Source organism: Quercus suber, unplaced genomic scaffold (assembly GCF_002906115.3).
Source record: "Quercus suber isolate HL8 unplaced genomic scaffold, Cork oak 2.0 scaffold_9, whole genome shotgun sequence".
NCBI lineage: Eukaryota > Viridiplantae > Streptophyta > Magnoliopsida > Fagales > Fagaceae > Quercus > Quercus suber.
Window position 1 is genome coordinate 651,330 of NW_027069475.1, and position 24,639 is coordinate 675,968.

Here is a 24,639-nt window from a genome sequence, read left to right on the forward strand (position 1 = left end):
AAAAAATTCAATTTGAAAACCATAAATTCCAACAATGATTATTTGAAAACAATATTCAATTGTTTTTTTTTTCGAAATATGCTAAAATTATTAGGAATCTCATTATGAAAAGCTTATAAACTGAAATGTAAATAAACGTGATTAATTCTTTTTTTATTAACACTATTATGTTTTATATTTAAAAGTCAACCCACCATTTACACAAATTAGATAATAAAATTAGTAATAGGTTTAATTAATATCACTATTTTTGCCCCTCTAAATTTAATAGAAAAACTATTTACAAAAACAAGAACAAAAATGCCCCACTACAAAATGATTTATTCAATGCATTTGAAAATTCCAAATCTAAACCTTGGAATTTGAATACAATACAAAATTATGAACATTGGGATTAATACTGATAAGTTCTTAGGGATCAGTGGGCTGAAAAGTCTTCGAATGCTGCTGATCTTGAAGAACTAGTCCTAGAAAACCAAAGAAAATCAGAGAAGACCGGTGGAAGCCGGCCTTTAATCCTCCGATGGTAAAGTTAGTGGATTGAAGTAGAAAAAAGAACCTTCAAAGACTTCACTAATTTTTTTATCTAGAATTCCAAAAGAGAGAAAAAATCCCCTTACCTCTGCGTAGAAGGGTCTTTATCTAGTGTTAGAAATCAGTTATTTCTCCTATCGTCGTAGAGTTTGGAGGATTCAGAGGGTAACTTCCATAACTGTCATAGGAGTCACCTCATCGGGACCTGTGTTGAGATTCAAATAATATGACTCTTCAACATGACTCTTGGTTGGAAGTGTGTTGAAGTGTAACTCTTGGTGAACCTCACTCGTCCATCATTAAGGAAGGACGAGGTTCATTGCTTGCTCGTCCTTCATTGGACGAGCAAATGGAGGATGAAAGAGGACGGTTAAGGAAGGACGAGTGTACCAACCATTCGTTCTCTGCTTTGTACATTGCTATGGACGGCCATATGGACGAGTAATTGACTTGGTGTTTTTCTTGCACCATCAAACACAAACAAAGATCAATTATTATGAACCAAAAACAAAAAAGATATCATCCTAATTGCAAACCAACAAAAAGAATGGTACAAATTTCCACATCTATTTTAAGTCATAATCCCAAAAAAAAAAAAAAAAAAAAACTTTTCCATATATCTATCAAAAAAATAACTATTTATAGGCATGTTATAAATAATTAAATTGTTTAATTATATGAGATTATTTGTAAATGAACTAATTGAACATTATCATAGTCATTGAGATACATTGTATGTGATTTAGTTACAGAATATATAAATTCAAGTTCCTTATAAACTCAAAAATGTAATAATTTGTAGTCGATGATAAAATTGGACGTTTCATTTACGAAGACTATAACATGTTAACTAAGATAGTTTGTCTTGATCATGGAAATGGGGACTTCTAGTTGATGTGTTGATGTGTCTTAAGTGTGTAAGACACATTGAATTAACTGCTGTGAAATTATTTATTTAATTAACAACTGTCACTTGAATAATAAATCTCACAATTTCTATTTTCATAATTCTCAATCCTGAGAGGTTTGTGAACCCGATCATGAAATGTAGGTTGCTTTAATATATCAAGAGTGATATCTAATATATATGGAAATGTTTTTTTTTTTTTTTTTTTTTGGGGTTATGACTTAAAATAGATGTGGAAATTTGTACCATTCTTTTTGTTGGTTTGCAATTAGGATGATATCTTTTTTGTTTTTGGTTCATAATAATTGATCTTTGTTTGTATTTGATGGTGCAAGAAAAACACCAAGTCAATTACTCGTTCATATGGCCGTCCATAGCAATGTACAAAGCGGAGAACGAATGGTTGGTACACTCGTCCTTCCTTAACCGTCCTCTTTCATCCTCCATTTGCTTATCCAATGAAGGACGAGCAAGTAGTGAACCTCGTCCTTCCTTAATGATGGACGAGTGAGGTTCACCAAGAGTTACACTTCAACACACTTCCAACCAAGAGTCATGTTGAAGAGTCATATTGTTTGAATCTCAACACAGGTCCCGATGAGGTGACTCCTATGACAGTTATGGAAGTTACCCTCTAAATCCTTCAAACTCTACGACGATAGGAGAAATAACTGATTTCTAACACTATATAAAGACCCTTCTACGCAGAGGTAAGGGGACTTTTTCTCTCTTTTGAAATTCTAGATAAAAAAACTAGTGAAGTCTTTGAAGACTCTTTTTTCTACTTCAATCCACTAACTTTACCATTGGAGAATTAAAGGCCGACTTCCACCGGTCTTCTATGATTTTCTTTGGTTTTCCAGGACTAGTTCTTCAAGATCAGCAGCATCCAAAGACTTTTTAGCTCACTGATCCCTAAGAACTTATCAGTATTAATCCCAATGTTCGTAATTTTGTATTGTATTCAAATTCCAAGGTTTAGATTTGGAATTTTCAAATGCATTGAATAAATCATTTTGTAGTGGGGCATTTTTGTTCTTGTTTTTGTAAATAGTTTTTCTATTAAATTTAGAGGGGCAAAAATAGTGATATTAATTAAACCTATTACTAATTTTATTATCTAACTTGTGTAAATGGTGGGTTGACTTTTAAATATAAAACATAATAGTGTTAATAAAAAAAGAATTAATCACGTTTATTTACATTTCAGTTTATAAGCTTTTCATAATGAGATTCCTAATAATTTTAGCATATTTCGAAAAAAAAAACAATTGAATATTGTTTTCAAATAATCATTGTTGGAATTTATGGTTTTCAAATTGAGATTTTTTCTTCATTTGTCCTTCCAAGAAAAAGCCACCGAAATGTCATATTCATGAATTTTCTTCATATTTACATAAAAAAGTTTTATGAACTATTTTCTAAGATCAACTAATCAAGTCCTTTCTCTCTCTCTCAAAAAAAAAAACTAATCAAAGTTCTTAATTTGGTTTTTAACACTTTGGAATATCAATACTAATGACACACAAAAAAAAATGACAATTATTGAGATGATATGTTATTAGTAATTAATGTATAATAAAAATATGTCAATTGCAAATCTATGATACACTTTTTACAACTTGGAACCTCAACAAACTACGAAAGATGTTGTAAATTTTCGTGTGTGTCTTTAATACTTTAGGAATTTAGAGAATCTTTGGCATACACTTGTTTTTGCACATACTTTACATCCAATAATTAAATGCAATACAGGATAATATAGGTTATTAGCTTATTTTATATATCTTTTTTATGATTCTAAATTTTTTTATATATAATAATAGGTTTATTACAATTAAGATTAGGTAGGTATAGCCCTATAGTATATTTAAAAATGACCTTGGAATACATACTAACATTAGAATTTGGAACTTTTAGAGCCTAGAGGTGATGAACTCCTTTGTCTGGTTGTCCTTAGGGACGGTCGAAAAAGGAAGCCACAAACCTTTCTTTTTGACAAACGAACAAAATGAAAAATAAATATTGACAGTTCAAGAAAACTCCATTATAGAGATGACATGTTGAAAAAAAAAAAAGTTTATTTTTGAATTAAAGTTGAAGATGAAATTGAGCTTTTCATTTTAGTGTTTAGGGAATTCAATTATAGACTTATCAAAAATTTAATTATTCATTACTTTTAAAGTTCATTGTAATAATTTTAATAGAAATAAAAATAAATATTAATAACATAATAAATCTAAATTATCTATTTGATAATAAATGGTTAACATTTGATTTAAGAGTCACTCAAAGAATTTGCAGGATTCTTACAAAAGAATCCTAAAAGAATGGAGTGTTGGAGTTGGGACAAACCTTTTTTCTTTTTTCTTTTTTGTGAATCATCCTACACTTCCGTGTCTATTTCTTTTGGGCAGATTTGATACCATACCAGCCATCACATATTGATACCATACCAGACATTCCCCCAGTTATCTTGAACCAAGTTCATAGAGTTGTATCCAATTTGATTTCTGATTCTGATTAATGAAAGTTTGCGTCTGCTGTTTATCAAAAAAAAAAAAAAAAGCTCAAAAGCCCAAAAAGCAAAGGTAAGTGTTATGTCCACAATATTTTCACAACATTTTTATAACAAATCACAAGTAGTTAGTTGTTATTGGAGTGACACTCACGTTAGTTGGTTATTAATGTTGTCAATATAAAAAATAAATAATTATATGGGTCCGACTAACGAATACCCTTAAGGCTTTAGGTATTTGTTAATGAATCATTTTAAAAAAATTGCAATATTAATTTCATGGAAAATATGAAAAAAAAAAAAAAACCATTAAAAAAGTCAATTAAAATTTTCTTTTCCCTTAAAAATTTTCTCTAAATTAATATTCATAGGATATCCGTTAACTTTTTAAATCACAATAATAACTCAAATAATTAATTCTCTAAAAAAAAACTCAAATAATTAAATAAATAAGCTTAGCTAAAATACAACGTACTTCATTAATATCTATAAAGTTCGAATTTTTATCAATATTGTATTTTTATTCAAATCCAGTTATCAGGAAAAACAAAAACAAAAAACAACGTACTTTATTAAATTTTGATCACAGTCGTGCGTATGAGTTAAATTTAAAAATCACCTCATTTGTATAAATAAAAAAATAACCAAAGTAGGAACAGTATTTTATCATTTTTTTCACAAAGTTCAATTGATGTTCAGTCATATATTGACAATAAACGCAAATTTTAGGAATTAAATGGACTAAAAATTAAGGTCTTACGTACCAATTTGACAACAGACCCAAAGTTGAATGGATCAAAAATGTTTTCAATCAACAAGTTTTGAAGCAAATTAGCTAATTAAATAAATTTATGGGTGGATGTAAGTTAGTTTTGTTGTTAGGTCTCTTCCTTTGCTTAAAGAAATACTAGCGTCTAAGCACGCACTCACGCGCGTGCTCAAAGACTCTTTTATTTTTTTAAGTAAAAGTCAATAATATGTATAAATTATAATTTTGGATTAATATATTTTTCAATCACCCAAAAAAAAAAAAACCTAGGGGTGTGATGAATGTTTCATCACACCCCTAGGTTTTTTTTGTAATTGGAAAATGTAGTGATCCAAAATTATAATGGATGCTCTAAATTCACCCTTACCAAAAAAAAAAAAAAAAAAATCTAAGCTCGCATTGAGCGCTGTTTTTTTTTTTTTTTTTTTTTTTTTTTTTTTTTTTTTTTTTAAATCCTAAAAGGTAGCCACTTAGTCATAATATGTAGCCAAAAAAAAAAAGAGCCTCTGAGCATGCGCATGAACGTGTGCTCAGAGGTTTTTTTTTTTTTTTTTTTGTCATAATACGCGCGTGCTCAGAGGCTATTTTTCTAAAAAAAGAAATCCTAAAAGGTAGTCACTTAGTCATAATATGTAGCCATTAAGTCTACATCCATAACAAAAGTTTCAAATGTCTAAAAAAAATTAAATAGTTTTCATTTAAATAATTTAATAAGATTGTGATTATGGGAAGTCTCTCACGCAAACAATAATTTCATTTAATTTTTAAAATGCATTTTCTTAAAAAAATGAAAAGAAGTTGTAGTGAAAGGCACGAAAATTGTTAGGGATAATTAATTAATTTCATATGGAAGATATGTGATTGAGAAAAATAAAGCTAAACTGTACATTAATATTTTAAAAAACAATAAATTGAATCCAACATATAATTACACAAATTGATAAATATATGCATAGGTAGGATAAATAGTATTTCTTATATACAAAAAGGAGTCATTAACAACCACTTGATAGATGACCGCCACTTTATGTGAGTTTGGAATCATACAATAATTTTTGTAAAGTGTCTCACCCAAACTCATCCAATATGCCCACTATGCAATTCAACAAAATTGTTGATATGTCACCCTAAAAAATAGACCAAAAAAAAATTAGAGTAAGGATTAAATATAACTACTTTCTCTAAGTAATCTATAAACATATTAATTATATTGCAATCTTATCCAAATTGAATAGTTTGTCTAATTTAATACTATTTTTTTTCATTGATTAAGATTGCAATATAATTAATATGTTCATCTTTTTTGGTTAATAGTAGAGTAACACAGTTTAATACTTATCCAAATTGCATAGTTATTAATAATAAATAAATAAACAAAGTTTTACGTGCGGTAATATCGTAATCAAAGTTCTACATACTCCAATATTGTATTCAAAGAAAAGCAATATATATTCCATATGTTCATCTTTTTTTGGTTAATAGTAAAGTAACACAGTTTAATACTCATCCAAATTGCACAATTATTTATAAAAAAAAGTTTTACTTACGGTAATATTGTAATCAATTTTTTTTTTTTAATAAACAAAGTTCTACATATTGCAATATTGTATTCAAAGAAAAGCAATAAATATTCCATTTCTTTAAGGTAATGAGTAAGCTTTAACAAACAAACGCATATCATATAGAAAAAAAAAAAGAAAAAAAGAAAAAAAAGATAATGATAAGGAAATATGAAAATAAAGAAAAACACTTCAACACTTCAAAGTCTTTATAATTAGAATAAGGATTAACAAAAGCAACCTTGAATAAGGATTAACAAAAGTAACCTACCCAAATTCAACAAACCATCTACAAAATGCGTAATCCTCATCAAATTTTACAAATGGTCAGTGATGGTGATTAAAAAAAAAGTGTTAGAAGACTGTTTATTTCTTTATTAAAAAAAGAAAAAAGAAATGAGCCATGTACATTAAGATACAGTTGAGATAGAAAAGCTTTTTTTTTTTGTTTGAGCAGGGACAATTAGAAAAAATCTTTTGTTTTTGTAAGTAGAGTTTCTCTTTCCTGTATCTATTTCTATAGCGACTATAAAACTTTAGTGACCCTGATCAAGAAAAAATAGAAATTATCACAAAGAGTGAAAGAATACATATCACGGGTAAATATTTATGTAAAATTCAAATATTAGTTATATTCATTGAAAAACACATACCTCCTACGCAGTAACCCTCTTCACACTTTCAAGGCGCTTTCTATAACCGTAAAAATCAATTTTATTTGTAATCTGGAGGTGCAGTACCCCTCTTCAACATTGAAGGTACCTTCCACAATCGAAAAAAAAAAAAAAAAAAAAAAAAAAAAAAAAGAAGAAGAAGAAGAAGAATTTTATATGTGATCTAGAGTAGGGGTAAGTATTGTGATTTTGGTTAACTGCTTCTGTAGTGGGCTAATTGAATAACTGATCAAGTAATGGCTGATAGTGAGGAGAAATTAGTGGAATGGTAAAATTTGTAGCTAAAATTAAGGAGTTTTTAATTTAGATTCTAACTTATAAACTTGAAATATATGTTTAACTAGCTTCTAAAAAAAAAGAAATATATGTTTAGCCAAAAAACAAAAGCAATGTGATCTTGCTTAATGATATGTAGTAGTGGTACACTCATGGTTGCTCCAAGGGCTTATAAACCATGAGTGGGGCACATTTCTTGCCAATGTGGGACTAAGTCCAAGTGCAATGCTTACTTGCCCACGTCGCTTGAAAACAAAACCATGCGGGCTTGGCTCCCTAAAGCGGACAAAGAGCTTGTACGGGAAATCTCCCTACAATAGGAAAATAAGGATAATTTTTGTTTATATCCAATACCCTAAAACGTGGGGTTAAATTAAAAAAAAAAAAAAAACAGTGTTTAATAATTGCTTAATGACAATGGGGATATTTAAAATTGCTGGGTAGATGTTTGGAGTTGTGTGTGACTAAAATGTGGGTATACAGTTTTTTTTTTTTTTTAAATTTATCAAACTTGTGTTTGTTTTAATTTTAATTTTAATTTTTTTTTTTAATAAATGGATAAAGCAATTTGAAAACCATTAGGAGAGCGGTACTCTTTTGTAGGCAATGTTTTAGTGGGAGTTAAAGAAGTATTTTACCAAGTTTTGCCCTTACTTAAACGTAGGTTGTATGGATATTTTGGAACAAAAAAAAAAAATCCGGTCCAAACAGGTGCAGCCCCTTAAACAGTAGTATAAATAGATAAGAAGAATGGAACATTCACATTGGATCTTGGTAATTGTACATCTTCTGGTGAGGCTTAGATGAAATATCTCCATCATCTATTTGTTGGAGGAAGTTCCATTGATCTAATTCACTCTACATGGACTCCAATGGACCATAGTAAAGTTATAGGAGATTCTAATTTCTTTGTTGTATTGTATGGACCTGTTTTCCCATGGAAAACTTACATTTTAAAATTTATCAAATGAATTTTATCAGCGTGGCCAAATTTGTTGATTTGGACTATATTGTTGTATTAAGTGCTAGGCTTTAGCAATATGAAAGAGGGGCAAGCAACAACATCCTATTGCTAATGAAAAGACTCAATGCTTGTGTTTGTGTATAGATTCTATAGAATTGTACATAAGATGATGCCTTTACATAGACATACAAAATAGGATAAACAGTATCACAGTACAATAACAACACAATAGTACCCAAGCAATAGTCCAGGCCTTGGGGTCTTGAGCCCGTATTCTAATAGCCCCTCATCATGTTAATTTGACGTGTAATACTATATAATAATTTTCACAATAATTGAGTTGACAAACTTTTATTAGTTTTCATTTTTCATCTAAGTTCACTACTGACATCACTTTTTTTATCTCCTAATAACAACTTGCCAACTTAACAATTGTAAGGGGCAAGTGTAGTTTCTCTGCTGCTTGAGAGTTCAGTGTGTACCTCTGAACTCTCTTGCAATGTAGAATTGGTTGGTTCCTTCATCTGAAGGTGGTGTTAGGTCTCTAGGAATACCAAGTGTATTGCTAGGCTTGAGGGTTTTTCTTTAGGGGGGTTTGGGAAACAGATTTCAGGGTAGTGTTTTGGACTCTCAGGCAATCTCAATGGAGTTTGGTCCCAATTTACGTGCGCCTCCATTTGTGATTTCGAAGAAGAAATCAATTACGGTGTCGGGATTCTTTTCTATGAGAAAGATGAACAACAAAGCCGGACAAGCTTCTCAGTCAAGGGAAGAGGAGCCACCGACTCAGTAGAACCAAACCGAGAAGCTTTTCGAGTTAGTGCTTGAGCCAACCGATGAGCCAATAAGAGCTGAACGTTACAGGCAGGGAGGGGACAAGCATTCAATGAGTAACGGTTGGAGTGATACGAATCTCACTAATCATGGAAGCCAGAATTTTAGCTGCCATTATCTCCCATAATTAATGGGATTTTAAGCTGTCCTAAGGGCATTGATACGGAGTTAAATGCAAGGAATGATGACAACTCACCAATTATTGCTCCTATTAACTCTAATTCCTAGCAATCCCAATAGCAAGTGTTTAATATGGTCAATATTCCAAGCAAGGAAAAAAGCGCAACAACAGCAATGAAGGGTAATGAGCCAGATCAGTCCAATCAGTCTCAACATCGTGCCATTTGGAAACCACCTCCATGGCTGATCCTGAAGGTGAACTCTGATGATGCGATTTTCCGGGAACAAAATTCTGTGGATGTTGTTTTGGATATGGGATGTGGATTAGTGTTGTTTTGGAGATCGACTATTGATGTAATTGTGGAGGGTTCGGGCACAAATTATATCGATACAATATTTCAAGAAGAAGATAGGGCAGGGATTGGAGTGATCATCCGAGAATGCCAAGGAAAAGGCTTGGCACACATGGTTGCAATCATCCCTTTCCCCCTAACTGTCATAGAACTTGAAACTTTGTCTATATCAAAGGCTTTATAGTTTGATGCTGATATGAGTTTGGAAGATGTCACCCTAGAGGGAGTTTTAGAGATTGCAATGAATGTTTTGAATGCAGATTTGCAGTCTTTGGAATCCTTTGGTTTACTTAGTTGTGATGTTAAATGTTTTGCAAGTTTATTTCATTGTATTAGGTTTTCACATATTCGTAGAGAAGGATTATTATATTCTCACATTAAGAGAACTGAGAATGGGGTTGCTCATAGTCTGGCTAAAAATGCATTATGCATACCAGATTTTCAAGTATGGATGGAAGATGTCTCATCTCATATTGGTTTGATTTTACAATTGGATGTAGTTGAATTTTATTAATAAAATCCATTAGTTTCTTTCTCAAAAAAAAAAAAAAAAAAAAACTTAACAATTATAAATTTTTTTATGTTTCTAAACTTATTGTAGATTGTTAAGAGATTGACTTGAGTTTGGATACAAAATCACTGAAGTGTCCTAATAGAAGTGGCTTCGTGAAGATGTTAGCCAATTGAAAATGGGAAGAAACAAGTGTAAGGTGGTGATGAACAAAGCGAAGGTAATTCTAATGTGCTCGATACATTCATGAATAACATCATTGTCCAATTTGGATTGCTCTCCGATTGTCACAATAGATATACTAAACTTATATGTGTTGGAATGGACCACAGTATCCTTGTTTGTTGCACCAATAGATAAGGGAATCCCCAAATATAAAGCAAAGTCCAATAGTTGAACGTCGGTCTGTAGGGTCTCTTATCCAATCAACATTGGTGTAGGGTAGGAGTTTTAATGGTGATGTTGAAGGATAAATAAATCCTTTGAAGGTTTTAAAATGAGTTTAGGGTTTGTGGTGAACATAGACCCTTGAAGGCTTGAACATTAAAACCTTCCCCTTGGTGGTTCTTGAGATCATTTCTCATCAAGGTTGTAGACTCTAAATAAGTTCCACATGTGTTGTACTTTAGATTACTCAATTAAATTTAATTATGTGGTCAACAAAATGCAACAAAAAAAAAAAAAAAAAGTCTTCAAGAGACCACTATACCATCGATTAGTTTTATTGACTCGTAAAAGATCTGAGAAACATGTGATGGATGGAAACTCACCACGTGACATGCATATGACCTATTTTTAATAAAATATTCATTTTTAGATTAAAATCTAATGAAATTCAATTAAAGACATTTTCATTTCATCCTCTCTTTCTTCTTCTCTCCTCCCCACTTACCACTATATAACCTCACCACCTAGCGACCACCAATGACAATTGAAAAAATATGAGCTTGCCTTGCCGCGGATTTTTTATGCTATAATGTTATCTTTCTTCAACCATAATTAAATTTAAATTCAAGAATTATTATATATATATATATATTTCACAAATTTTTGTTACACCACTCAATAATTTTTTATTGGATATATATATTATTGTGTGGGTTCCATAGGTGTGTAGAGCCAGTTTGTTCATAAATATATAATTATATTTGGATTTGGAATTTTAATAGTCAATCTAAATTGAGAAAAATTATTTTGAGACTACTTCATAATATATTTTCTCCTATACCTAAGCTTGATATTGACTTTTACTAAATAAATGACCATAACAAAGTTTTTTCTCGAGTTGAGCCGGAGTTCAAGCAACCCATAAAGAACTTTGTTTATTCCCAGCTCTAACAAATTCTATGTCATATTTAAAATACAAGAATTTAAGAGAAATGAATTAGAAAACAAAAACTTTAAGGGAAATTAGATAAGAATAGCTAAAATTGATGCCATATTTCATATTAAATTCATAAATTTTAACTTTGTCAATTAAAGTTTCAAATTTATGAAATCATTTCAATTTGAAGCTTTGTTCACTTGCCATTCTAGATCGTAATGGATAAAAGAAAAGTCGAAAAATATTAATTGAATTTGCAATTCACCTAGAGTTTATTCATAAATTAATTTGGAATATAACAAAGAGTGTAGGGAGAGAAAACTCTGTTTCTAAAGAAAAATCTTTGCCTAGTTGAAACATAAATTAATTTGAAACGATTGCTGAATTCTGGACTTTAATTGAAAAAAATTAAAATTCTGCAGTATAATTTAAATATAGTATAAAATAAATTTGTGCCTTTTAGATAATTTCCCAAAATTTTTAAGGCCACGTTTGAAAACTCCAAAAGATAATCAAATACAACAAAAAAACTGTCCCCACAAGAATAAAATGAGAGGCAAAGAGAGCCATGGAAGATTAAAGCTAATGGCCTAGTCAAGCCACACGATTTTCCTCGTCATACTCATATCCACTAGTATATCTTTCATTGGACAGTTGTGTCTGACAAAACATTGAAACCCTTTTTTTTCAGATCACTGTACTTCCAGTAGACAGTAAAGAAACAAGTTTAGTCCCATTTTTCTATAAAATTCTTCAACTTTCATCACTATTTGCCTGTTTGGCTGTCATTGTAGATTGAATTATAAGAAACCCACTTCAAGAATTAAGCTTTAAGGTCTTAAACTAAGATGGGTCATTTTGATTTTAGTTCTAAGTGATTGTATTTAGTCAATTTGGAGTTTGATGTTCTTTATTGTTGAACTTTGTGTATATTTGTGTTGTTTTAAGCAGAAAGAAGAGCTTGGTGAAAATTTTCGGTATTGATTTCAGTTGATGTGACAATGTTGCCTGTTTGCTCAGCCACCTCAAACTGTGCTGCTCATTCTCAGGTGAGACTTTATTTATTGAATATAAACGACTAGCTAATATGTAAAAATATTTACAACCAATGTCATTGATATCATTGTTTTTATTGATTTTATGAAGTTTGACTTTGATCTATGTAAGTACTTTGCTTATCTTATGGAATATATACAAGTTGTTAGAGTTCTAATTTCTGTAGAAGTGAAATTGGGTGCCCTTCCCTTCATCCGATATTATTGAATGTTATACTTTGGTCAAATGGATGGTTTTACCATCTTCATATTGTTACTGTATTAGTGAGAGACTTTAATGTGGCAGAATTTTCTACTATTAAAAAGCACTATTTGTTATATTGTTTCAGATGGTATAGTGAGTGGACATGTCTACTACTATCAGGAATATACATATACATACATATATATATATATATATATTTGATATGTCTACTATTATATGTATGGCATGTATAGAGATGCAAAAATTAACGGTTGATGCATTGGAAGATTTCCTTGAAACCAATTTTAATCCAATAAATCGAGTCTATAATAGCATTGGAGTGAAATTGATGATAATGATGTACATAGATTTAAAAATTTGATTGCTGACAAGAAGTTTATGAATTGGAAATTTGGATCAAGTGAGTGGGTCAACTTATGTTTTCTTGATACTTTATGTTGACATATTGAAAATTTTGAACCAGCTTTCTTTATACTGTGGGCTGATAGAGCTAGAATGTACATATTCTGTACTTTCATCTACAAGTTCAAGAAAGAAAAAAAAATTGGTTAGAGGATTCAACACAATAGAATTTTTCGCTCTTGAGAAGCAAATGAAGGCACTCTTAGCCTCATTGACTTCCAAGGCCAAGCACATATAAATCAGCCTTGGATTATGTTATGTGATGCATTTTTGTGTAATCTTCTTTATTGATATACTTTTAAAACAATGGATTATGCAGATTTCATTACATGGACTGCGATCCTTGTCTCCATTTCAGAAGGACTTTGAGCTCAGATGTATTGTGGAAGACAGTGTTTTCTTAGGCTTGCCAAATGGAAATCAATCCCGTGGAGAAATCTTTAAAACACAAGCTATAAGGTCTTTCTACTCTAACAGTCACTCCTGCCTTACAAAATCAGATTATTTGGGATGCAAGATTTCAAACGTCTGGAGTTCTTCAATTGGAACAATAAATGAGCGACACCTCTTAGGAAGGGTTGAAGTGAGTTATATTGAGAATTCTAGTACAGCTGCAGTGGAAGAGGAATTCATGGACTTGATGGAGCAGTCACCTCAAAATTCAAACATTTTACTAGGACCTGTAGAACCTGAAACCATATCAACTACTGAAATGACACCAGAGTATTCAACCTCTGTATCTGAATCTCTAGACATGAATAATGATACATTGCTAAATTCGAAAACAAGTATTGATGATTTCCTGGCTGGTGTTAATAAGTCCTTAAGTGCTTCAGTAAATAAGGGAGAAAATGTTGTGAAAAGCTCTCTAGATGCAATTACTTCGTCAATCACATCTATCACTAAAAGGTCTACTGCTGCAGTGGATAATGCCATTAGTGGAGTGTTTTCAACTGCTGATCAAAGCAGAGAATTGGCTGGTAATAGATTAACAAGCTTTTCAAGTGACTTGAAGGAAGCTGCAAGTAAAGCATCTGTTGTTACTGTTGATGTATTGAGGCGTACAATTGTGGCAGTGGAGGATTCTTTGACAAATGGGACTTCCTTTATCGTTTATTCTTATGGGTCTGCTAAGGAGAGGCTTCCTCCAAACATTAGGGATGCTCTGAATTTGTCTGAAGAGAGAGCAATAGAACTCTTGAGGCCAGTCAGGACGGCTTTTCAACAGGTATTCTCATACATTGTTTTTCACTTTCATTTCATAGCTTAATTTTTTGGATAATTCAATGGTATCACTCTATTGTGAGATGCTCATTTTTCCTATAATTCAGATTCAATCGAAAATTGCCATATGGCCCATGTTAGTTTAAATAATAGAGAATGATTTCCAAAAAAGTTCCAAATGGTTTGGATTATCTGGTTGAGTTCTGGTGGGCAGGGCATCAGTCATAACTTTTGCTCTAGACATCCTAATAATTTTATTTAAAAAAACATGACCAAAGTTGTTTTGATATCAGTATAATGTTCATACATTACATGCTGAATTTATCTACTGTGAACAGGTTTATATTGCTATTGAGGGGCTGGAGAAAAATTTAGGTTTGGATCCTTCGGATCCAATTGTTCCATTTGTTCTTTTACTTGGCACCTCAACCACTTTATGGTATGACTATTCTTTTGTGCTCAAAAGATTTCTTTATTTATTTACATTAGGAAAATAGCTTAATCTCTTGCATTTGAAATTCATACTTTTTATCAGATATGTGCAGGGTTTTTTATTGGGTGTGGACATACAGTGGTTACTCTGGAGATTTATCTCCTAAAATAACTTTGGAGATCTTGACTGGGAAGGAGAATGCTGTACTCATTGATGTCCGCCCTGAGGTAAGAGACTGTAATTTGTTCTGGCCTTCTATTTTTTAGAGACTCACGGTTCTCCATCAAACAGGCTAAAAATCAATCAGATTTGCTTACTTCTCAAAACATGTTAAAATTCATTTTTATCCTCCGCTAGGTCTGCTGTTAGAGACTCATGGTTCCTTTTTAGCTCTTTCAGTATAATGAAAGGAAGATCTTTCCACATCCGAAGGTTAAGAATATTTCCTCTATGAGTTTCTAAATGTTGAATTTCCTGCTGATCTTTTGTGCTGGGATTTTTCTTGGTTGAAGGTTCTAAGAGAACGAGATGGTATACCTGATCTTCGACGGGCAGCTCGGTTTCGTTATGCGAGTGTAGCTCTACCTGAGGTTGGTTCAGAATTTTTTTTGAAGACGTGTTTCAAGAAATTATTTATTTGTGATGAGGAAGAGTGAAATTCCAGTACCTTTGTGTTGCTGCTACTAATGACAGGCTAAATAAAAACAAATATTTTGATTTCAGCAGCTTTTCACTCCCTTTGCTACTGAGCTGGTAGGTTACTTATTGTTATTTAATTTCAGGTTGATGACTCTGTAAGGAAGTTATTAAAGAGTGGAAGAGAACTGGATGACATCTTAATTGCTGCTGTCATTCGAAATTTGAAGATTGTTCAGGTATGCCGCCTTGATATTTTTCAATAGCTTAACACCGTGGGATTTAATACTTTTAAAGGGAAGCCTAATAAAAAGTATAATATTTTGAACTTGGACCTATAAAAACTTTGTGCTTTAGCGCCATGGTTTGTTTGGTCACTATGGACACCATAAAGTGATTACAAATCTTTACTTCTCTATAACCTCAAACTACCATGTGGAGCTCTAGGCTCTGAATTATTAATCAATGTTTTCCCTCCTTTTTTTCCCCTCATTATAAACAGTCTAAGGAGGTGCAATGATGAATATGAAAGAAAGATGCATGTACAAAGTGATAACCATAAGATGCTTTAAATGTGTGAAAATCCCCCTAGTAATTTATCCAACAACTGAATCTAACGGATGGTGTTGAGAATATAGATTTATTATGGTGCCATAAGGTTCCTTTATTGTGCACTTTCTTGTGATTTTCCCTGTTAGGATCTGGCTTGAGGAATGATATCTCAAAATTTTGTTTTTCTACTACCTGTAGGACAGGTCCAAGGTCATAGTCATTGATGCTGATGGTTCTCGCTCCAAAGGCATTGCAAGGTCCTTGAGAAATCTTGGGATTAAGGCAAGTGTTCTAAACTTTTCAAGATTCTACTTTAACAAAAATATTTCTAAATTTTCCAGTATTCGAATATATCAAAGTAGCCAAGTAACAAGAAAAGAAGAATGAAAGAGTTATTTCATCAAGAAAATTAAATACCCCCACCTCCTGGGAGTTGGAGTTGGTGGCTACTTTTACTCATCTTTTGGACTCTCATATTCCTCCTAATGAAGGCAGAAACTGGGTGAGGTGGAGATTGAAGAGCAATGGCGGGTTTTATATATGTTCTTATTACTATGTTTTGAGTGGATCTACTTCCTTCAGTTTCTCTTGAAAACTGGAGTGTTATGGCTCCTAGATGAATTTCTTTCTTTGTCTGGATGGCGGAGTAGGGAAGATTCTCAATTGTGATGACCTTAGGATGAGAGGTTATACCTTAGTGGATTGGTGTTGTGTGTGCTGAAGTAGTTGGGAGGCAAGGGATCACCTTTTGTTCCATTGCAAGGTAGCCTATCAATTATGGAGCTTTGCTTTTAGGTCGTTTGGGATCTCTTGGGTGTTACTTGGGAGGCTGGGAGAGTGATTGACCTTTAGTTTAGGTGGAGGAATTGGTTCAGTAAGCACTCTTCGGGTATTTGGAATTTGGTCCCGTTATGTTTGATGTGGATTATTTAGAGGGAGCGTAGCAGACGTACGTTTGAGGATTTGGAGAGTTTGGAGGACCAGCATTTGGCCTTATTTGTAGGCACTTTGTTTCATTGGTCTGATACGTGGGAATCACATCTAGTGACTCCGTTCCCATGTTATAGAGCCTCTTTCTTATTGCACATATATATATATATATATATTTTTTTTTGTTTTCTTTTTAATTCTTTGGCTGTGTGCTTATTGTAGAAAGTAGTCTTAAAAAAAAAAAAAAATTCTTACTTATCAAAAAAGAAAAAAAGAAAAAAGAAAAGAAACAATATTTCAAGAAACTTTCATGCAAGATGAAGCTTCAATTCATTTTCCTAAAATGGTCAATTACTCCTGCTGTGTGGGAAATCATTTTAACTAAAATTGGTAGTACCTGAAACATTAAAGAAACTTATGCAGTAGCAAATTAACTCATTGGTCTTTGAAAATTGCTAATAATCGTACTGTATACTAATGATTTGGTTGCTGCTTTACATGACAGAAACCATACTTGGTCCAAGGTGGCTTTCAATCTTGGGTAAAGCAGGGTCTCCGTGTTAAGGATCTCAAACCAGAGACGACACTTTCTGTACTCAATGAGGTGTTTCTTTCATTTCTGCTGCTTACATTCTTAACCTATAGTAAATTCCTTGAGAGATATAATATCCTGTTGAGTGCCTTTTTTCCCATGTCAATATGTAAAGTATAAAGATTCAAATCCTAGTACTGTGCCCTCTGTGAGTCCATTTATTTGATTGGAATTTCTATATTATGGCTAGAATCCCAAGATCAACTGATATTCACATTTGATAGATGAAATCTGGTACTGATAAATTTTTTACTACTGGAGTGCCATTGGTCAGCTAGTATAAATTTAGGAAAATAAAGGGGGAAAATCAAGTTAATGAAATACATAAGTTGCATAATTTTATTTTAATGCTTTATAATATTTTTTATGACACCCCTAAACTACCTTATTTATATCTAATAGTTCCATATATTGTTGGTAAGTAATGCTTTATACTGCTGATCAAAAAAAAAAAAGAAAAAGAAAGTAATGCTTTATACTGAGTAATGTGACTGATGTGAGGCTATCAATTGACAGCATAAATATGGTGTGGGGATTAATGAACTCTTAGAAACATGAGGGATCTCAGAAGTGGTAAATTCAGACTACAGCAATTTCTTTGTTGTTCTTGATGTGACTTAACCTTTTACTCCTATATGCACTCAAGTTTGAGGGAATTTGAAATGAATGAAATTTAAATCCATACAATATTTGTTGGGGTTAATCTCTCCAACAAATACTGAGAGGTATATGCAGTGCCTTAAGAAGGCTATCTGATCAGAGTAAATCGTTTTCTGATTTATAACTAAATTTGATTGTGAGTCTTTGAATCTAGATCCAAAATTACACGGCGGCTAAGCAGTTGCTATTAGAGTAATTATATCATAGGCGGAGTGGCTATACAGCAAAAGAAGCATCAAAGATGTTATCCTGGGTAATGTAATGTTGAAAACTAGTGTGTTCCAGATATCAAACTGATATAAAAATATGGGTACAAGAGATAAATGAAATATTTTATTTGCTTCCTATAATTTTCTGGAAGACTCAGTTTAAAATTCATTATAGTTTTTGAGAAGTGGCTGTGTATTGCATGTCGTCAAATGTTAAGGAGGGGCAGGTTGTTGCCCTGTAGACTAGTTTTCAAACTGCATTACCTGTCAATATGTTGGTTTTGTAGGATTTAATTATTTCATATTCTTTAAAGTTGTAATTCTTTTTTTCTGATTGGTTCTTTTAAAGTTGCAATTCATTTTCTTGTGTTTGACACATCTATAGTATTAACATTTAACAGTGCTTGTTAATTCTTGTGTTTTTTAAAAAAAAACATTTAACAGTGCTTGTTGTTTACGGTTTCTCTCTCTCTCTCTCTCTCTCTCTCTCTATTAAAAAAGAAAACTTTATACTAATGCATACTTGGGTCATTTCAGGAAGCCGAGGCAATCCTGGAGGAAATCCGTCCTTCTCCAGTGCAAGTTCTTGGGTTTGGTGTGGTAAAATTCTGGTCTTGTGTATGGTGGCTTAGTTATTGGTTAATTGCAATTAAATTCCATTTTAGGTGTCTTATTCTTCCAATAGAAGTTACCTTTAGAATTATCTCCTAAATCCAAAGGGATAAACTGAACATGATCGGTAAATTGTTTTTTTTTTTTTTTCAAAGCATGTGGCTTCCACCTCTCGTGCATGTAGATGAGCTGGGACTCATCTTTAACAAGCTCTATCCATGATCCACCTAATGAAAAAAGTTACTTGAGGATATGATCTATCATGTGTTTCTGTTGTCCAGATATTCTTTGGTTGATTTTAGGTTTACATATATGGAAGATTTGTTGTGTGATAGATTAAGATTAAATGGAATATTCTGCGATCAGCTAAGACTAAATGACCAATGCAAATGAGTTCTTTTGTTAATAATTGAAAAGTTATTGTTTAGATTCCGACTTACTGTCTCTCAATGATTACTTTCCTGTCTCATGTGTCAAATCTATTAGAGTAGTTGCATAGGCATATTTTATGGAGTGGATCGGAGGATGAGTTCAAGTTTCACTTGGTGGATTGGAGTACAGTTTGTTTCCCAATTGCAAGTGGTGGTTTGGGGGTGCATAAATTAGGTGTCTTTATTGTTAAGGAAGTGGCTTTGGAGGTTTGTGGAGGAAGAGACTTAGTTGTGGAGATAGGTTATTGTTTTAACATATGGGGTGGATGGGGGAGGTTGGACAATGAAACCAGAGTGAAGAACACAAGAGTGTAGCTTATGGAAGATAATTAGGTAGGGTGGGACAGATTTGCTTACCACATGTGCTTTGAAGTGGGAATGTTGAACAAATGCATTTTTAGGATGATAGGTGGTGTGGGGATCAACCTCTGATAGAAAAGTATCCACTTCTGTACACATTGGCACCTGACTAGAATGCTTTAGTATCTTCATACTTGGTTTGTAGTGCCAAAGGCTGGGAGAGCCACTGGGATGTTCAGTGGATAAAACAATTTAATGATTGGGAATTGGGTGGTGTTGCATCCATGCTCGGTTTACTCTACTCATGTTTGCCCAGGAGTTTGGGTCCAGATAGATTGGGATGGAATTTGAGAGGAATTGGGGTGTTCAATGTTCGGTCTTACTAAGGAGTGTTGCATGTCCCAAGGAAGATAATATTTTTTATGGAGAGAAATTTGGTGTGCCAAAGCCCTGTGGCTAGTAGCTTTCAATGGACAGCAAATTGGGAGAAGTTTTTGACGAATGATAATCTTATAAAGAGAGGATTCACAATTGTAAATTGGTTTTGTATGTGTAGAAGTAGTGGGGAGTTGGTGGATCATTTGTTACTTCAATGTGATTTTTGGCTTATGCATTGTGGGGCTGTGTTTTTGGTATCTTTGGAGTACATTGGGTGATGCTATCTAGAGTGCTTGAATTGCTGGTTGTTTGGCAGGATTGGTTCAGTAAACGTTCTGTGGATGATCATCTATCTTGCGTATTAGTGACAGCGGGAATCTTACAAAGTTTTCTAATTCGATTTCTTTTGCTTGGAATTCTATAATTACAATTCTCTAGGCTCTCTTGTGCTTTGTATTGCTCATGAGTTAGTTTCAATGGAATAAATCTTTTTTTTTGTCTTTTTTTTGCTGGGTAATGGAATAAATCTTTTACTTTAAAAAAATGGTGGGTTTCATGTGAAATTGATTACGTGAATTTTTCAAGTTCATCTTTCACTAACCAATGTGACTACTTTATGTTTACAGGGTTCCGTTGTGGCACTTTATGCAACACTAGGTGTGTACATTTTTTTCATGGAACTTCCAATTTAATAACAATTTATATGTGATATGCTTTATTGAGTCTATGGTTTGTACATAAGTAGTAATATTTGGCATGCATGTTTTGACATTTCTTGAGTCAACGCTTCTTGTGGTTTCATCCACCAAATCAAAAAGTAAGAGCCAAGGTAGTTGTGTCTATTGGGTAAGTGGGTTTTGAATGTTTATTGGTCCCAGACTATGGTAGATAGCCTTCTGTAAATGCATATAGGACACATTAACTAATCAAGTTATTAATTGATCAATGATCATTTTCAATTTTTTTTTCCTTAATATATTTTCATTTTCCTCTAACCATGCTCATAGTGATAGTACTTGTGGAATTTGTTGAATAATTATTGGTGGTTATTGGCAATCATTTGTTTGGGATGCTTGTCCTTTCTTTTACTTGACTTGATAGAGGAGTGGCTTCTGTTTAGATAATTACTTAGTTCCAGCTGGAATATTTGTGCTTGAGTGCTTGATACTAGCCTAAAAAAGAAAGAAAGAAATTAAAAGAAGCTTAGTTGATAGTGTATTCTTGATGCTTATTGTTAGAAGTATGTGGTTAAATGATTAAATTTACTATATTTCAATAGTTTAAACTTTTAGGACAATCAGTAATTTAACATTATATCAGATCATGAGATCCTGAGTTCAATCCGTGTCTCCTCCACTTTACCTTCCATTTAAATTATCACATGTTTGGCCTCACTTATTAAAAGGTAGTTTCGGCCCACACGTGAGGGGGAGCGTTAGAATTATGTGGTTAAATGATTAAATTTATCATATCCCAATAGCTTAAGCTTTTAGGACAATCGGTAATTTAATACTTACCTATATCATTCTTCTTCAACTTGACCTTGACTTTAGGGAACTTGGTTCTATTCAGATGATCTTCAAATCTTTCTCTGATATACTTTTTTTTGGTTTACCTTTCTTTTCCTACTAACCAAAGTTAACTTTGCTTCAGAGTGGGAGAAGACACTACAACTTATAGGCATTGTTGGCCTGGGTCAGGTGCTTATTCTCTTCTCCATATGAATGTTTATATAAATTTGTTTTCCAAATTAAGGTTGGAAAAATTGAGAAACATTTTGAAATTTTTTTATAAAAATGTATGTATGTATTGTTGTGCATGCCCATATCAATGGATAAAGTGTTTTTTGTTTTCTTCCTATCTACAGACTTTGTTGAGTTATTTGTTGCATACATAGTAATATGAGGAAGGTCTTCTAGTTATATCATGGTCCATTTTTGCTTATACTAGGAGGGTCAATAGTTCATAAATCCCGATTGAGCACATCTTTTCATGGATCCTGCTTCAGCTTGCATGTGCTAAATGTCCATTGTTAGTGTTTTGTGGGTAGGCTCAGATTCTGGGTGCCTATTTGTCTGATATATATATATAAAAGAATATTTTTAAAATTCTGTTAAGTTTCCTAAACCTTGTGCATTGTGGTTTTTTCTTTCCTTATTGATGGGTTTATTGCAACTCTACCAGACCATCTTTCGGCGGGTTGCTTCTTATGAGGGCCCTGAAGATTTTAAGCAAGATGTGAGGTAAATCCTACTTCATAATGCTTGATAAGATCATGTTATCTTGATAGCAGAGAGACTGATTAATTCCTTTTTATTTGATATCCTGTTTTTATGTATATTTAGATGAATCATAGTTATTTAAAGAATCAATCACAAGGTGGTGAAAATCTTACATATGGATCTCTTGTTCCTTCTTGGACTATTTTATTGATGAGGGATGGATGCTTCTTAATATTTTGTTAAAGCACAAATTTTGGTTTTCAGATTCAGATTATTCTGCTGTTAATTAGGCAGTCTGGATCTATGAATGTTTAATGTGTATTATTTAATGCTATCTTTTGTGCTGACTTACTGTTGTAATTTACATAGACACGACTTAGGATTTGATGTAACACTGAAAATGGGATAGGACTCAACAGTAATCCTATCTATTCACTAATGAATGGAATTCTGAATTAATGTCAAAGTCATAATTTATTTTTTCTCTTTCTATTTTTAGGATTTGTAATAATTTATGTGATATTAAGAATTAAAATCAAGTGAAAGCTCAATTATGTAATGGATTAATGTAACGTCATAACATTGCAAACTTTCTTTTTGATGGTGGCTGTTCAAAAATTTTCCAAGCAAGCTATGTTGCTGATAGAAAAGGCATATTGATATTCTTGCATATAAGTTTTATGATATGTTACTAAATTTGTTTGTGCTTGGACCAGCGTGAATAAGTCTTAGATTTCAAATATTTGTTTTATGTGGAAATGTTATTCCTTTTGCCTAGTGCTTGTTAAAGCTTGCTCTCGCAAAATGAGCTCCTTAGTAAGATTCTGCTGAATGTGAGGAAAATAAAATAGAGAAATGCAGCTCTCAAAATGGTAGTGGTCTAACCACATAATATTTTTTTTTTCTTTACTTCCAGGGTTGTGCCTTGCGGCACATGTTTACTGTCAGTATGTTTTATCAAGAAGAATCATCTGACTGAATAATTTTCTTACACTTAGATCTTCTTATTTTTCTTGAAGGCTGCTGCTTGCTCCTGTCAGAGTTGGAGCTCAGGCATTTTCATGGGCTGCTGGAAAATTGGAAACAAACCGCATTGGACTACCAACATCCCCTTCATCCTTAGATGTTCAAAACCGGGTCTTGCAGGCTGCTGCAAAGCATGGATCTCAACCACCTGATACCGAAGGTATCCAAGAGCCATCTCCTGAATCAACAGTTCCTGTTACTGAGAATGTAGATCTATCGGAAGCATAAGGTTGAGATGGTTCTTGTACAGTACTTCAATTCAAGCCTCACATTCAAACGCAAGAATTGAGCTGAGTTGTATTATTGGTGAATCCAAGTTAACTTCAATGACTGGATAGAGTTATTAATAACCAGTAATTGCATATTGACTTCTTTTGTGAATTTAAGAGTGACCTTGTACATTTCATTGTCAGTGAAGCAAGTTTTTGACATTTCATTAAGTAGGCTGCATTCTAGACAGATAAACTATACTTTAAAAGCAAGCACCAATTTTCTTAAATGCTAAGGTGGTTTTCTAACCGATTATACATTTGAAGCATTGTGCATATGATGTTTTCTTCACTCCACAAGCAAGAACTTCAGCATCTTATCATGAATTTTGATTTGTTCTTTGGAGGACATCTAGGAATTGACCAGAAGGAATTATTATTATATTTATTGTTTCTTTTTTAGTGGAAAGCTCAGGTATATATAGCCTGTTTAGAGACAGGTCTTATATTAGTAAGTCTCTATATATATAATAAATTCAACACTTTTTTTTCACAATTGTTGAGTTGACAGGGTATGATTGGTATACAATAAAAGTAATTTTAGTAGTGGTTTCATATGAAAGTGATGTTGAATTAATTACAATCCACAACCTTAAATATTGTGAAAAAAGCTGTGTCCTTAGAATTGTGTTCCATATGGCTTCACGACTTCCTAAAATGTGAAGATGAAGAGGAAAATTCATAAGATCGCATTAAGAATTTTGGAATGGCTATGCGAATGAAAGCAACAAAGAAGAATGGGGTTTTGGAATGCCAATGCTTTTAATTTGTTAGTCAAACAAGATTGAAGACTAATGCATATTATTTACTTTTTACCATATACGTGGTGATGCTTCTTACACATCGAAAAAGCAGCTTGATGAACGTTGGGTAATTGAAAAAGGTAGTAGATGGAGAATAAGCAAAGGGTGTGGTGTGAAATATATGAGGCAATACATGGATGTTGAAGCCTTCATCTTTAGAGGTCAGGTAATATCTCCAATTATTAACCTTCCACAAGATGAAAAAGTAGGTGCTCTAATAGAAGTGTAAAAAGAAATCCTTGAATGAGGAGTTGCTAATCAAAGGATCTCATAGACTCATGATAATAGGATTTGACTGTTTTGTGTTCCATGAAACTCCTAGTGGGCTTTAAACTCACGAGAATAATAGAAGATCTT

The 24,639-nt window shown here is 32.6% G+C and overlaps 1 protein-coding gene across 1 annotated transcript; it reads left to right on the forward strand.

Moving 5' to 3' along the window:
• Window positions 1–12,075: 12,075 nt before the first annotated feature.
• On the forward strand, window positions 12,076–23,750 carry LOC111990716 (uncharacterized). Its single transcript, XM_065776622.1, has 13 exons — window positions 12,076–12,392; window positions 13,325–14,233; window positions 14,568–14,668; window positions 14,775–14,889; window positions 15,175–15,252; window positions 15,445–15,537; window positions 16,049–16,132; window positions 17,286–17,384; window positions 18,779–18,841; window positions 20,589–20,619; window positions 21,616–21,662; window positions 22,147–22,205; window positions 23,204–23,750. Exons 1-13 carry the CDS (start codon window positions 12,345–12,347, stop codon window positions 23,436–23,438), a joined length of 1,962 nt encoding a protein of 653 aa, XP_065632694.1. The 5' UTR covers window positions 12,076–12,344; the 3' UTR covers window positions 23,439–23,750.
• The last annotated feature ends 889 nt before the right edge of the window (window positions 23,751–24,639 follow it).

Coding starts and splice junctions, on each gene's coding strand:
- LOC111990716 (XM_065776622.1), top strand. CDS start 12,345: ATGTTGCCTGTTTGCTCAGCCACCTCAAACTGTGCTGCTCATTCTCAG. Junction 12,393..13,324: donor ACTGTGCTGCTCATTCTCAG/GTGAGACTTTAT, acceptor TGGATTATGCAG/ATTTCATTACATGGACTGCG. Junction 20,620..21,615: donor GGCACTTTATGCAACACTAG/GTGTGTACATTT, acceptor ACTTTGCTTCAG/AGTGGGAGAAGACACTACAA.